This window comes from Erithacus rubecula, assembly GCF_903797595.1.
Source record: "Erithacus rubecula genome assembly, chromosome: 17".
NCBI classification, from domain to species: domain Eukaryota; kingdom Metazoa; phylum Chordata; class Aves; order Passeriformes; family Muscicapidae; genus Erithacus; species Erithacus rubecula.
The window spans coordinates 12809854-12824474 of NC_136669.1; the positions used below are offsets into that span (position 1 = coordinate 12809854).

At 42.4% G+C, this 14621-nt stretch overlaps 1 protein-coding gene across 19 annotated transcripts in view; it reads right to left on the reverse strand.

The window, feature by feature from the left end:
* The window catches only part of NPRL3 (NPR3 like, GATOR1 complex subunit), a 41458-nt gene that overhangs the window by 25021 nt on the left and 1816 nt on the right, over positions 1-14621 (reverse strand). For 11 of the 19 annotated variants that reach the window (XM_079321003.1, XM_079320999.1, XM_079320992.1 and 8 more), the window contains exons 3-6: positions 9870-9908; positions 6350-6479; positions 3103-3177; positions 668-821 (exon numbers count right to left, since the gene is read on the reverse strand). In XM_079321003.1, the coding sequence (XP_079177129.1) occupies positions 668-821; positions 3103-3177; positions 6350-6479; positions 9870-9908 (398 nt within the window). Of the gene's footprint in view, positions 1-667; positions 822-1116; positions 3027-3102; positions 3178-4737; positions 4799-6349; positions 6480-6822; positions 6954-8487; positions 9823-9869; positions 9909-10248; positions 12348-14621 lie in introns of those variants that run through there. The other 8 variants (XM_079320998.1, XM_079321005.1, XM_079320990.1 and 5 more) reach the window with 7 other exon arrangements.

Genomic DNA, 14621 nt, shown 5'->3' on the forward strand with positions numbered 1-14621 from the left:
ACAATTATCTTTCAAAGCTCTTACAATAACTCAAGTTACACGTTAAGATAATAATAGTGAATTATTGCCAACTTCTGCTAAACCTCAACTCAGTTTAGCACATGTAATCAAATTTTACGAATGATGACTTTAACTGCTTTGTTTTTCTAGATGTTAGCTTTAATTTTTAATGCTTGCAGCAAGATGATGCATCACTGTCAGAGTTCACCTTAAATAGTGCATATTGTTATAGCATATTTTCCAAGTACAGTCTATAAAAATGCTTTGTAACTGTTTGTTAGCCAGGTAACAGCATGTAAGAGTAAAGCTTCCACAAAAGAGGTTTGGTAACTCAGCATGCTAAACTTGCTGTAGGTTGGGTGAAGCAGGCCACACAGGAGCTCTTCCATGCCAGCCTGACAGAGAGAGGCTGGCCCAGTGCACAGCCTCCAGGAACTGTGCTGAACTTACCTAGCAAAGAAGGCAAAGAAATGACTTCACCTCTAAAACTCACACCTCTGCACAGACATAGTAAACGTGGCGAAGGCAAAACGCAGGGAAAAGCTGTCAGAATGCTACAGAGCACCAGAACTCGTTCACACCCCAGCACCAGGGAAGTGAGCAGGCACGAGCAGCACCTGTGTGAGGGCGGGCTCCTGGCCAGAGGCACTGCTCCCAAAGCACTCACTCTCTGCCATGGCAGACACCTCGTCCTGGATGGCCAGGATGAGCTTGGCCTCGCGGGTGAGGTACTGGCAGCGGCGCTCCTCGTGCTGCAGCACGATGGCGATCCTGCGCGACAGGTTGTGCAGGCAGCTGATCACAGACGGGTCCGCGTTGGCCTGCGGGGACACCAGCACCACTGAGCACTGCAACCATTGGCTTCCCACTGATGGTTTTCTTCACACTTGCCTCATTCCAGCTGTTAGGTGTCCAGGATGGCCTTCCCCTCTGCCTCCCAGTCCGTGGAACCCTGTCAGCATCAGAACTGACCATCTCTCCCTGTGCAGACTGCATACAGGGATCACGGGGAGCAGCAAGAGGCACAGTGACAGGCCTGTGCCCATGGAATGACACTCAGCCCTACTTCAGGAGACAGGACATGCAGCAGGTACTGGGGTACCAGAAATCACATACCAAAAATCAGCCTCTCGACTGGAAAAAGAACAGAATTCTTTCTACCCACAACCAAGCAGAAACTCAGAGGTGTTTAAATGTAATTTGGATTTCTAAGCTTGTCTAAATGCACCAAAGGAACAACAGACCTGGAGGGGGACACCCCTAATCTGGTTTGGTTTTCCAGTTGCTAATGGGTCTTCTACCAGCAGAGAGCAAAGACCTCAACTTCACACAGTGAGACAAGAACGTGTCAAGCTATTTGAAAAGGGAGAATGTCCCAACGCTCAGGTTAAACTCACTGGCAGCACAAGGGCTGCAGTGCCTCTAACAGGTCCCACTAACTCCATGTTGCCACACTGGTGTTTTTCCCATGTACTGACAAGGCAATAACTATTTAATAATTACCAGCTCATGACCAACATTTTTATCCCAAATCTGAATTAATTTGGATTTCTGCTCCCAAAAAAATCACAAATATGGCTTATTAGTAACACTGCATTTATGAAAGTCCCAGAAAGAAAGTGCTGGAAAAATCTATCACATCAGTACAGCTGCCAAAGGGGGTGAGGGGGAACTCAGCAGCTCCAGCATGAGTCAGCAGCTGCCTCATGTTTGTTAAGACATTTAAAGGAATTTAAAATTCTGGCAAGTGACCTTGGCACAGAAACAGCAAACCGTGACTCATCAGGTTTTTTACTCCAGTTCTTGCTGAGTCATGCCATGTTGGTAGCCCTGAAGCTCAAACACAGCAGGATCAGTGCTGATTATCACACTTGGGCCTTTGCCTACTCTGTCTGCCCCCTGCAGATGGACACTCATCTTTATCTCTGAGGGCCTCCACCCACCTCCTGCACTTCACTACTCCATCCTAGGGAAAAATTTCCACTTGCTTCTTGCCCAACACTCTCCAGAAACCTGACTGCTCCCTGTGAACTAAGAGTGTCTCATCTGGCAAACGGATTTAGTGCTGCATCACACACACAATTACATCACAAGGCTGAAGGGCAAAGAAAGCAAGTTTTCCTAGAAGCACTAGAAACTAGATTCCAGAAAAATGTGGGCTGGTCCTCCCTGTGAATGAAAGAGCATTGGTTTCAACACTTCTGCTGCCACATGGCTCAGTGTGCATCAATGTGTGTGTTTGCAGGTGCATCTGCAGACACTTCCCTGCAAGCAAAGCACAGGGCTACAACATTTCACCAAAACAACACAAAACAACACACAAAATAACATCTCTTCACATGTGAAATCTAAAATCAAGTCTTCCATTGCAAACTCAGCACTCCCTGACCCAGGAGTGCCCTAGAGCACAGCAATACTGGATTCCCAGCACTGTAAACAATTTCTTGCTTGATTTAGGTAATTGTCTTGGGTGAAACCTTGCTCCTCACTTGAGGACAAGCCATGCAGGCTGGGGCCATGTCCATGTCACCACTGCAAAGCCAGTGGTAAGAGAAGTACTAGTGCTAAAAAGAAAACAAAGTTCCTTTCACAAGCAGGGAGCTGGAGGTTTTTAAATTATGACATTTCATCCAGTCAAGCAAAAAACAACCATTTCCATAAAGATGACCATTCCAGCTCCCTCTTTTATTTTTAAACAACGTGTGGACTGGGAAAACAAAGCCAGAGCATAGAAACCAACTAATGCTTGAACATAATGAAATTTCTAGGGCTTTATACACCTAATTAACCAAGTCAGGATCCCTTAACACCAGCATCTAGTTAATAGAGGAAACCTGAAAAAATTCCAGGCAGAAACTATTTGTTCCAGGTTTTTGCTGAGCACTGAAACCTCTTTATTCTTCTTCTTGTATCATCTTCTCATTTAGCTGCTCAGCTGCAGCTCCCTGGCACTCTCCCTTTAGAGTGACCTCACTGCTGAGAGGAGGCAGCTTGCAAACACTGGCCATTAATCACAAAACAAGCCTGGAGTGGGAGCCTACTGCATTCTCTCATGAATCCAAAGCACATCCCACAGTCAGATGGAATGCAGACAGTCCTTACCCTCAGTGCAAACACCACGTTGAACAGAATCATGGTAGGCATCTCTCTCTTTGGTGAAGGGTCAGTTTTGGATACCTGAAAAATATATTTTAGAAAATCCCATCAGCTAGTGGCAGCTGGAGACACTAACAAAGGGAAAGTAATTAAAAAAAAAAAAAGCCCTAGTCAAATAACAAGGTGAGAAAAGAGACCAGAGAAGTCAATTTATAACATCAAACATGCTTGCAAAAAATAGAACAATGATTTTGTTTTTATTGGGGTGCCACAGTTACTCTACAATGCTGCCTTTGCTGAGCAGCTGTGAAAACAAACCAAAGATTTTGGTCACAAGCATGGAAATGAGTGTCAGTTAAGTCAGCACTCTTACTTAGTGTCTATGTTATTATATTTAGCATCATTAGAGACCTAAGGTTTAAATTCTTTAGTAAAAATATATACATATATATATATATAGTCAGATAGATATACTGTCAACAGAATTCCACATATTTCACATCTCAGGCTACACCTATTCTTCCTTTCCTAAAATCCCCATTCAAATTGCATCCTTTTATGAGCTGCTGCTTTTATCAGATAAAATATGCTCCAGAACAGCAATAGTAAAATAAAAGATTTGATTTTTCCCTTCCTGCAGAATTTCAAACACATCATCCAGCCCCTCTATTCTCTTTGTAGCAGAGCTCCATCCCTAAGGCAGATTGAAACTTTCCAGTGAGAAGAAACAGGAGCTGGAACAAGCAAGTGGAATTTGCACAGCCAGACGAACTCCAAAGGGAGCACATATCACCACAAGATGGAGCACAAAATGCAGAGGACATTCCCACCTCCCCTGCAGCTCCCTGCTCAACACCCACCCAATCCCAAGTGCAAACAGCTGGGACCTGCCAGGCTAAACAATAGCTGGTCTCAACCCAAAGAATGTGCAGCACCTGAGCCAGGGCAAACACAGAGCAGCATCTGCTCTTCCCAACAGGTTCCAAGCACCAGCAGTGAACTGCTTGGGACTGAACTCCAAAATCTGACTGCTGGCACTCAGGAGTCTCAAAATTTAGAAAATTATGAGGTGATACATATTTTTGGGGTTTTTTTCCCCCTAAAGTGAAAATTACATTCTGTCAGAAAGATAGTGATGGGAGAGTGGCAAAGGCAGTGTACTGTGTTTATCTGTTCTGGAATTACAGCTTCCAGGGCTTCTTATGCATTTCCAAGTGTAAGGACTGATCCTGTTCCTTCCTTAAAATCAGAGAAACTACCACCACTAACATCAGCTGGGATGCAGGCTAGATTTCATATCACCTCAAGGCCAGAAAAAAACCCAAAAAAACAACAACAAAAAGAAAGAACATTTAGCTGGGAATGAAAATGCTGAAGGAATTTGAAGAATCCAGAACATTGCTACATAAAAAGCAACCTGGCACACAGGATTAAATATTTGTGCTCTTATAACTCCTGAATCTCACTGGAGTAAGAATTTGCTGAGCTGTCCTGTGCATTAATTTACTGCAGTATGAACTCCTGAGGAAACTCAAGGAAGAGACTGCTGTTACTCCAGACACTGACTGAGCTCCATGAAAAGCAGCTCCATCTGGTTTCCTCCTAACTGCAGGAGGGTTCCAGATTTAGACTGACACAAACCTGCAGAGATGGCTGCACATCTGGAAGATTCTGGACTCTAGAAAGTTCTGGGGTGCCTCCTGGGGTGATAAGACACACCCAAAGAGAAGTTCCTTCAGAAGGAATAAAAAAAAGTGTTTACAGCTTTTTATAACTTTGTTTATTTGCCCAGATGCTATTTTATTTAGACAAATTGAAATGAAGTGACATTTAAACTGACTGGAAAGAATGTACAATAATAAATGGCAAAAAAAAATTCAAATACAAATTTTCAACCTCGTTTACATCACATTTAGGAAGTTGGGCCTTTCAGACAAGATTAGTAAAATAAATGGAAATTATCTGAGGGAGAACAGGTCACTTCTGTAACAGCCTTGAGGGTACCAAAAGCTCTTAATAGCCCAGGTCAGCCCCAGCTGGGTTCCCATTACACACACCCCCCTCCAGTCCATGATCTGGGAGTTCCATTTAAGCTCAGCCCAGGGCCTGGAGCTGTGCCTGTCTCCTGGATGGACCTTGGTCAGGTACATCCCACCCTTGTCCTGTCTCCTGCTCCTGGCTGGGGTCCAATACAGACCCTGGGCCTGGTTCATCACCTGCTTTGTCTGGGGCTGCTGATGGATTTGCACCACTTGGGCACACTTGAATCCTGTCTTCCAAGACAGTTTAAACTTTTCAGGACTGAGTCTTGGTGATTGTCCATGACATTTCCTGTAGACTCACAAATGAGATCCCAAAGTAGCATCTTTTGATGACTTAGGCCAACTTCTTGCTGGGACTAAAACAGTTTGGTCCTCTAAATATCAAGCAGCAGTTACCAACAAGCTGTTTCCACCTCTAATTTTAGCTAGAAAGCAGGAGAGAATTGGCAAGCAGACTTCTTTTTCCCCTAAAAAAAGGAATGACTTAGCAAATTAAATGAAAAATGAGACCAAAACAGTTCAGTGACAGGGATAAGTGCTGGATTCAGAAATTACCATAGCCTAGGTCATTCCTGCAGTTGATCAGGAAGAAGGAACAGGGAATATTTGGAACACAGAAGCACATGAATTCTTTCCTGGATTTAAGCAGGGCCTTTAACATAGCCCAGGTAGAAAACTGCTCTCATTGTAAGCACCTAAACCATAAGCCATGGAGGAAGGACTCAATGCAAACAGCAGCCTGACTTGGTCCACAAGAAAATTTTACATCTCTTTCAACATCCTACATATTCCATCTAAGTCTCGTGGATCATCTTCAGCCTCAGGAAGAGTTAAAAGCCAAATAAGGCTGATGCAATTTTTAACATTTGTGAAGGTTTTCAGTGGTGGGTTTTTAACTGCCACACTAATTAGAGGTGCTAACAGCTAACTTGCAGTAACTAAAATAGTGAGAAAGAGCTTTTAGAGATGGAGTGCCACTCCTTACTCACACTGCTGCTGTACAGTAACCAGAAGAGTTTCTGTGATCACTGACAGCTCCCTCAGCTTGCCACTCACTCCACTGACCCAGAAGTAAGTCAAGGACAGCTTGGAGCATCAGGAGGTAAAACCAGGATCAAAAGCCAACATGCACACTGTGAATTCCAGGTTTCCTCACTAAAGCCAGGCAGTTTGTGAAGAAGGCAGGTCCCCAGAGGGATCCCATACTGTACCTGCCCAAGGGCATGCTGGAGCAAGGTGGGATGGCCAACAAAGCGAACATTATCAATCTTCAATTCAAACTTTTTGCCACACATATCTGACTTGGTAGCCAAAATTGTTGCCAGGATGACATCTGAAAACCTTAAAGAGCAGAAACAGAAGTTATTACAGTTTTCAAAAAGCACACCCCCAAAATATTCCACCAGATATATTTAATTCCAAAGCTTTTAAGGCATTATTAATTGTGACTAGATTGCTGTACCTGGAGTACCACCAATTATGTAAAATTAAGACCCCTAAATTACATCCCTCAGATCATCACAATTATAAAACAGGAAGCATTCACAACAAAGACTGCAGGGTCATGCTCATTTAATTACATGCTCAGCAAAATACATTGAAAAGATTAGATGCAGTTTGCTTAAATATAAAAACAGCTGGAGTTAGCCATTGTTTGGATTTAGCTGCAGGTTAATTAACTTACTAAGCAACTACATATTGACACAGCCTGTCACTCAAGCACAACAGAAGTCTTTAAGCCACCCAGTATGGCAGAGGGGAAGACAAGAAAGAGCTGATTCAATTAGAAGAAACACAGCCAAATGCTTGTCCTTCCTCTCCCAAAGCTCATCACTGATATTCCAAGCTCCTCACTTAACAGATCTCAAGCTGTGCCCAGCAGACCACTGGCACCTTCCCAGAGCTGCCTGGCCTCACCTGGGTTTTCTCATCTGATAAATCACATTCATGACAGGGCAGGCCCTTCCCATGCCCAGCCATGGGGTTACTGAATTGTTCTGGATTGGTGGGGGCAAGGCAGCAGCTCTCAGACAGGAAAACAGGTATCTACAAGGGGTTTGCCCTATGAAACAGTCACTGCTGCACAACCAGCCAAAAATTTCAGTATGACAAGGGAGAACTCCACAACTGCTCTCTCCAATGGCCTCACAGCACTGGTCCAGTGTCTACCAACATCTGTTTTCCTCAAGGTGTCCCCTGGGACAGTGAAGCCCAAACCCACAGTGAAGAGGACCTCAAATTCTAGAGTAAACTTGTTGCTCAATAGGAGCAGTGCAAGGCTTGTTATCAACAAGTTCTCTCCTCATCTGATTTCCCAGAGGCTCCTATTTAACAAAACGAATTTCAAACCATTTTCTGAGAGTGGGTTTTTAAGAATGAAAATGTTTATTTCACTTTCTGTATTTGCACTCAGGGTTGTGTGTCCCTGCCACACCATCCCCCTAGAGCAAGCAGGTATCCCAGATAACCCAGTATCACTCAGAGAGGAGGGCAGGCATGGGTGTGTGCTGTGCTCACCTTATCTCTCTGCCACAAGTGAGCCTCTATGCCCACAAGAGCAATTAATGTACCTTAGTCCTGCTCCCCTCTGAGTCATGGAGTACTACAAAAATTAAGACAAATGCACTCAAGGACACAGGGGGAATTTCTTTTATTTACAAATACTGGACATGAAGGACCACACAGGTCCAAACAGCCAAAGCACCTGGTGCTTGTACAAACAGGTCAACCTGACCACACTACTTATGTGTGGTTTATGGAAGGAGCAGCTGTGTACAAACTTCCAAATCCCTGACTCCTCTGCTCCAAACTCCAAGCTAAGGGCAAGCAGAGACTAGCCAGAGACTCCTGGGGCCACTGAGCTCATGCTCCTCAGCCACTGAGCTGCACAACTTGGGAAGTTTGGGAAGAAAGGGCAAAGTGACCTGGACCAGGACCTGGACTGACAGACCATGGAAACCACATTCAAAATAAAAAAATAAAGAAAAATTCACCATGACAGCAGTGAGCTTCTCCTCCTCTTCTTGCCCTGCTCAGCTGCTCGTTAATAGGCTCATCATGGAGCCAGGAAGATGGGAATAGCAGTGGATCCAAAAGGAGCATATGTTTAGGGGGGTGAAGGGAGAAGGAGGGCAAACTAGAAAATGTCAGCTTCCTGGTAAGAAATTAGTTACCCTTCCCTCCTCCAGCTTTGGCAAAGGATACCTGGGAGCTGATCAATTGATAATTCTGGTAATTTCCACAAGGAATTACACCAGCAGATCCTTTAACAGATAAATGTGGTGCTAAAGGTGAGAATTCAGCAGTTTCCCAGGAGAGCTCTTGATATCAACAGTCCTGTCTGCCCTACCTTGCATGTGGCTCTTTGGGGAGAAGAGATTAAAAGGTTGATTTTTGGAAAGTCCTCAGGATCTTCTCATAGCAGGGTCTTCTCTGGGAGAGTAGTGGAATTGCAGCCAGAGGACATGCTCAGGGACAGATAATCCTGACACAGGTGCACCTCCTATCACCACAGGCTCTCCCAAGACTCACCTGCACTCCAGTCCCATTCTCCTCCTCTGACAGCCTGGATTTACAGTTTTGCTGTCTGGGTTTTTTTAACCCCCAGTGCTCTACATAATTTTGACATTTCTTAGGCCTCAGGACAATAGGGAAATTGAGGAACAGCAGATGCATTATTTCCATTACTTAATTTGTCACCTCATCTTAGAAAATAACACTTTTACTTTAAGTATTTCAATACACATTTTCCCATCTTTGGGATATGTTTAGATAACCTGAAAACACTGACTTCTCAGAGCCCAAGAGTTTGTTAGAAGCAGATTAGGTTTTGCAGTTGGGCAGTAACCCTTCTCCTTTTATGATATTAGTCTGAGCATTGTGAATTCCAGGGGGAAGCAAACCTCTTCTGAATTCAGGAGGCAGAAAGAATCTACAATAAACAAAAGCTTTGATTCGTCAAAAATATTCTACTGCTCCTCTCCTAAGCACAACATAGCAACAGCACACTGAAAAGAAGGGGAGAAGATTCAAACATAAATTCAATTTTTTCCCCAAGAATGGATTATAAGTTTTTATATGCCACAGGAATTGAAAGCAAGGTTTTTATAAAGAATTTTTCTTTGAAGTAGTTTAGAACAGGATCTGAGTATGTAGGTGAGGTTTATGTTAAGCAGGGACTAGGGATGCATTATTTTTCTTTCCTTCTGGGGCTCTGAGTTAAGCACTCTTCCCTCTATGTGTGTAATCATCCCACTTAGCTGAGTGGAGCACCAAGAACAAGGAACCAGCACAGCTGCTCCAACCTGGGTCCTCTAAAGAACTCTCCATCATTACCCTGGGATTAAATAATTTACCCACTAATCTGAACTTTCAAGTCATTTCTCCTCAGAAAACAATTTGATTTAGGGCTCACTGTTGGAATAACTACAATGCCAAGGCTATACTTGTTGCATGCCCAGAGCCTCACATATTTTCCCAGTTCACAGAAGGGACAGTGCCACATCCATTCTGGATTTCCTACAGGAAGCACAGAAATGTTAGTAGGACCTTGGTAATTACCCTGGCACAAACCTTTAGCAACACATTTCCTACAGACACTGTGATTTAGCATATAATTTTCTCATCATTCAGTGTAAAACAGAAACCAGAAACAAAAGCACAATTAAAAGGATGGGTGAGAAAAGAAAGCCATTCTAGACAAAGGTGATTGTTTAGAACATTTGGTCTTACCCTGAAACCAATTGCTCATCAGTTAGAGGACATTGGTCTCTGAAATGGGAACATGGCCATAAACACAAAACAAAACACAACAAAAGAAAATAAACGAGGCAAGTACACAAAATACAAAAGAAAAAAAAAGAGATAATATTAAAAACTAGGATGAACTATTAAGGGTTAAACTCCTGTAAAGGAAATATAAATGTTGAGGAGAGTCAAAAGTTAATGGAAGGTGAATTCCAGAGACACGTTGCAGGCTGTTTGACAACATGGAGAAAACAGGCTAAGGTAATTTAGTTCTTGCACTAGCAGTGGCTGCTGCCATGTGTTTTTCCACAGCACACAGCATTTATGGAGCTGATTTCCTTGGCACTTCTTAATTCATGCTTACCTGAACAGAAACAGAGGAGGCTGCAGCCTGATTTAGAGCAGATTCTAAACCTCAGGTTCTTTCTTAGACTATTGCTATAATTTCCACCAAAGAACCTCCCATGCACCCCCAAACGACCCACAGCTCTTCCCAGTTGGTTCTAGTGCTTCCACACCCACAAGACTTGGGAGAAGAGGATGCCAAGTGTCTACTGTGGCAGGATTCTGTGAAGGGCCTGGCACACACAGCCACCACTGCTCCTGCAGGCGTCCACACAGCAGGCACAAGGCTGGCCAGACTCACAGCACACACACCAAGTCCTTCTCTGCCCCTCTCTGTGACCCAGGCAATAAGCACAACTTAGGAAGTGGAGGCTGAAAAAGCTTTCTAGGCAAAGAATCCTAAACTCTTCTTTACAACAGGTGTTCAGAGCAGGACTCTGTTAGCACCTGTACTCACTTGTATATCAGAAACACCTTTTTTCATTTTAATAGTCAACTGCCACTTTTTCTTCCAATTAAGATTAAAAAAGGACTTGCTTCTTGAAACAACTTCATAAATGTACTGAAAAATGAATCTGATAAAAGCTTTATACTGTCTCACATGAGAAAGGGGAGATAAATTGAAAACCTCCAACAATTACTTAATAGAAAACACAGTAGATTTCTGCCAGTCATGTTGAAAAGAGAACCCAGAGAACCTAAATGACAAACTACACAATGGGGTGATATTACAGGAAGGATGTTTCAAGGAATGAGTGGATGAATGGAAAAGCACAGGCTTACAGAAAGGAAGCCTTTCAGAACAAATACAAGGAAGAACACTGGAGTCCAGTGAAAGAGGGATAGAGGAAACAAATGTTATCACAGGAGAACTACTGTTTATTAGAAAGGGACATTCAAATCCTTGTTTGTCAGTAACTTGGACTTTTTGTAACAGAAGCATTTGTTAAATTTGCTAAAACTACTTCAGCTAGTCAGCTCTGCTACTAAAAATGTGAAGTCTGCTCTAACATATGTTACTATATGTGCCTCCTCATCAGAATTTTTGCTGCTGGCTATACCACCTTCAGAAAAACTACAAAAAATATCTTTTAAACCAATTTAACATAGAATTATGCTAGGGCTTCAAAGGAGTAACTGCTTCACATTTTTTCAGGGGAAAGAAAAAAGATTGGCAGGCATCTCCATAAACATTGGGAGGAGGTGTATTCCTGGTAAAACACTTAGAAACTGAAGGATGTTTTTGAAAAGTGCAAATGATGAAAGGCTGAGAAAAGCCAACAAAGAGACACTTGACAAGCAATTTGTTTTGACAGTGACAGTCTTCTGAATACCTTTTTGTTGCATGGCCACCTCAAACACTTTTGCTGCTCAACTTGCTTTCAGCAGGAAGTAAAATATGTATTCTGAGGACCCAAACACGGCTCCACTGAGCAGAAATTAATACAAGCAAACACACCCCAGTAACCTGGAGGAAGGATTATCATGAATAGGCTGCCATTGTCTATAAAAAAAACAAAAAGCCTAACAATGACCAGGAAATTGAGCCTGGAGGCTAAAATAAATCCAATTACCAATATGCTACATGGAAATGGAGTTAAGGCACCTAAACTGATCTGATTTTGTCCTTCCTGAGAGCATTAACAAATACATGCACCTCAACTGCTCTAGGAAAGGTCAGCTCCAAAGTAATTGATCTGGTTTCAATAGCTCAGGGGAAAAAGCAACAGTAAATCTTACCTAGGACACAATTGGTGCTACATTGTTAATAAATTAAAAAGACAGTCATCCAGTATAAAAAAGGATGACTCCAACCCTCTTAGGAACTATTGCAGCTACAAGATAAATCTGAATAACCTTTGTACTGAGCATGGAGTGGGAAAAACACAACCCTAAACATTATCAAACTTGCCATATACCATCAGCTCAACCTACCAGTCTGCCCACTCCACAGTTTGTGCAACCAAAAACACCCATGGGTGCTATTGGCACACAGGGATTAAAAGGAATCTTTTTCCAACTCTTCCTCAATGCAGTCTTCCAAAAAGAATACAAAACCACTTTATTAATTATTTTATTGTGGATAATTTCAGACAGAAAATCATCACCACCAGCAAACAGAGAGGATTCATGCTGCTGAACTGTCTCCATGGAGTGTCCAGGAAGGAACTGCTGCACTGCACAAGAAGGATCTTACAGGGATGGAACTGCCACTGAAGGAATGGCTCTCACAAAGCCAGTTGCTCCATTCCTGGTCTCTACAACCTGATCTTCAATGGAAACACAAAAACTGAAGCAAAAATTCATAATGTTGGTGAGGAAAAAATCAGTGATGACATTGGTTTCATGGCATATGAAAGTTCAAATCCATTCCTTTCCCAACTTACAAAGCAGGTGCATCTCCCTCCCTCCAGGGGATCTGCACTCTTCTGCCTCCACTCTCCCCCTGGAATCTGTTCTATTCCAAGGCACCAACTTCTGTTTCTTTTAAAATTGCCTGATACAAATCAAAGTTGGAGCAATCTGTTGAACAGTTTTGAAGATGTCTTTTTGTCTTCTACTGAAAGAACCATCTGTGTACTTGAAACTTGCATACTTTTTCCACCTGTATCAGTCAGTGAAAAATACAAACCTTACCAACAAAGTTCCTCTTGTCTAATTTAAATTAACAGCTCTCACTGTATAAAAAGCATCAGCATGTTCTTCTAGCAGGTACCACTGAAGAGGACACATTTAACTGCTGCATCAGTTGTGTGGGATGCAGGGAACTTAGGAGTGATGATTACACTGCTGCTGGGAAAAAGCTTTCAATAATCAAACTGGAAACAAACAATTTTGAAAGGGACTTTGAATTTCAGAAAGTAGATGCTCAGCCATGTAAGCAGCACCAGCAGCGTGCTGGACTCCAATATCCAGCATCTAAAATAAATAAGTTTTCAGAGCAAGAGAAATGCTTCTGCTCTTCTATTTCTCTTTCACGTGCATGGGAGATATAGACAGATCTGAAAAAATCTTTTATTAGCAACAAATACCTGACTAGGAGATTAAGCAGAAATTTCATGCCCAGTGTTCTGGACATCACAACAATGAAAAAATACTAAATATTTGCTTAGTAAAGGTTACATGCCAGCACATTCAATTTAAAAATCTGTTTCAGGAAAATACCAGCACTTTTCTCACCTGACCATCAATAGAAATGATAAAAGCTTTTCCTACATCACTGCAGTAACACATATTCACACTAATTCAGCAACACAAGCAACATCCAGTAAACACAGCCACACCTTAAGTACTTTGTCCAACCTGCCAAAACAGCAGAGGCAACAAGAATCAGACAGAAGCTGATATCATTCCAACACCACCTTAATCTATCTAGGGAAATTCTAGAGCCAGGGGTTTGAACAGCCACCAATGAAACCCCTGGGATAACCAGCAAACGTGTGCTCTGAGCTCTCCTGCTGTCCACAGCCCAGTCTAGAAATCCAGTCACAAGTTCCCAAACATACAAATGGTTTGATCCCCCTGGAGCTGTGCCCTGTCCAGAAGGCACTCACTGGACACACAACCAAAGGTCACATTTGAAGGTTTCAAAGGCATCAGAAGAGGGAAGAGATACAAATGACCTCAAGCAAAATGTGTTTTTATAAGATCCCAGTCGTGGAAAACCAAATTAACTGATGATGTTTACATTCACCTGGGTGATTTTAAATTCAGTTAAACCATTCTCTGTCACAAAGTTAACAACTTTACCTTTTTTTTTTTTTTTTTTTTTTTTTTGGTGTGGGAGAAAGTGATGATTACATCCTTAGTACTCTTATAAAAGAGAAGAGCAACTACCCTTTATTATTAATACTGGAGATTAAAATACATATCACAAAGAAGATCTGCAAGTGGAACTTGCAGACACAAAAAACCTTTTTCTCTCCCAGATTTATCTCATATCTAGTAGTGATAAACTTAGAACTATGCAGCAGATTTCAAATGTTCAACAAAAACTAATTGGAGGGTCCATCCATACATAGTGAACACCACACTGCCTATTTTCAGTGCATTTGTTACCCTCTGATTTCCTGTACTTTAAAAACTCTCTTCAAGTCTCAGTTTCCTTTTGAGCCACTATGTCAGTCCACTGACACAAAAGCAGCTCTGTCTGGAGAAACAAAATAAGTTATTCATTAGTGCACAGCAATTCCATACAACCATTACATGAGCTAAGGAAGAAGTTGAGGCAACTGAAAAATATACCCAGTTAGAAGTAGGCAGGTAAAGTGGGTTTTTGCCAAGGGATTAATACTCCTAGTTTTGAAAGGGTAATATTGTCTTTCCAACAAGCACAGAATAGCTGTGGACAAGGACCTATATCTTGCCCAGAAAATAACAGATTCAGCAGCA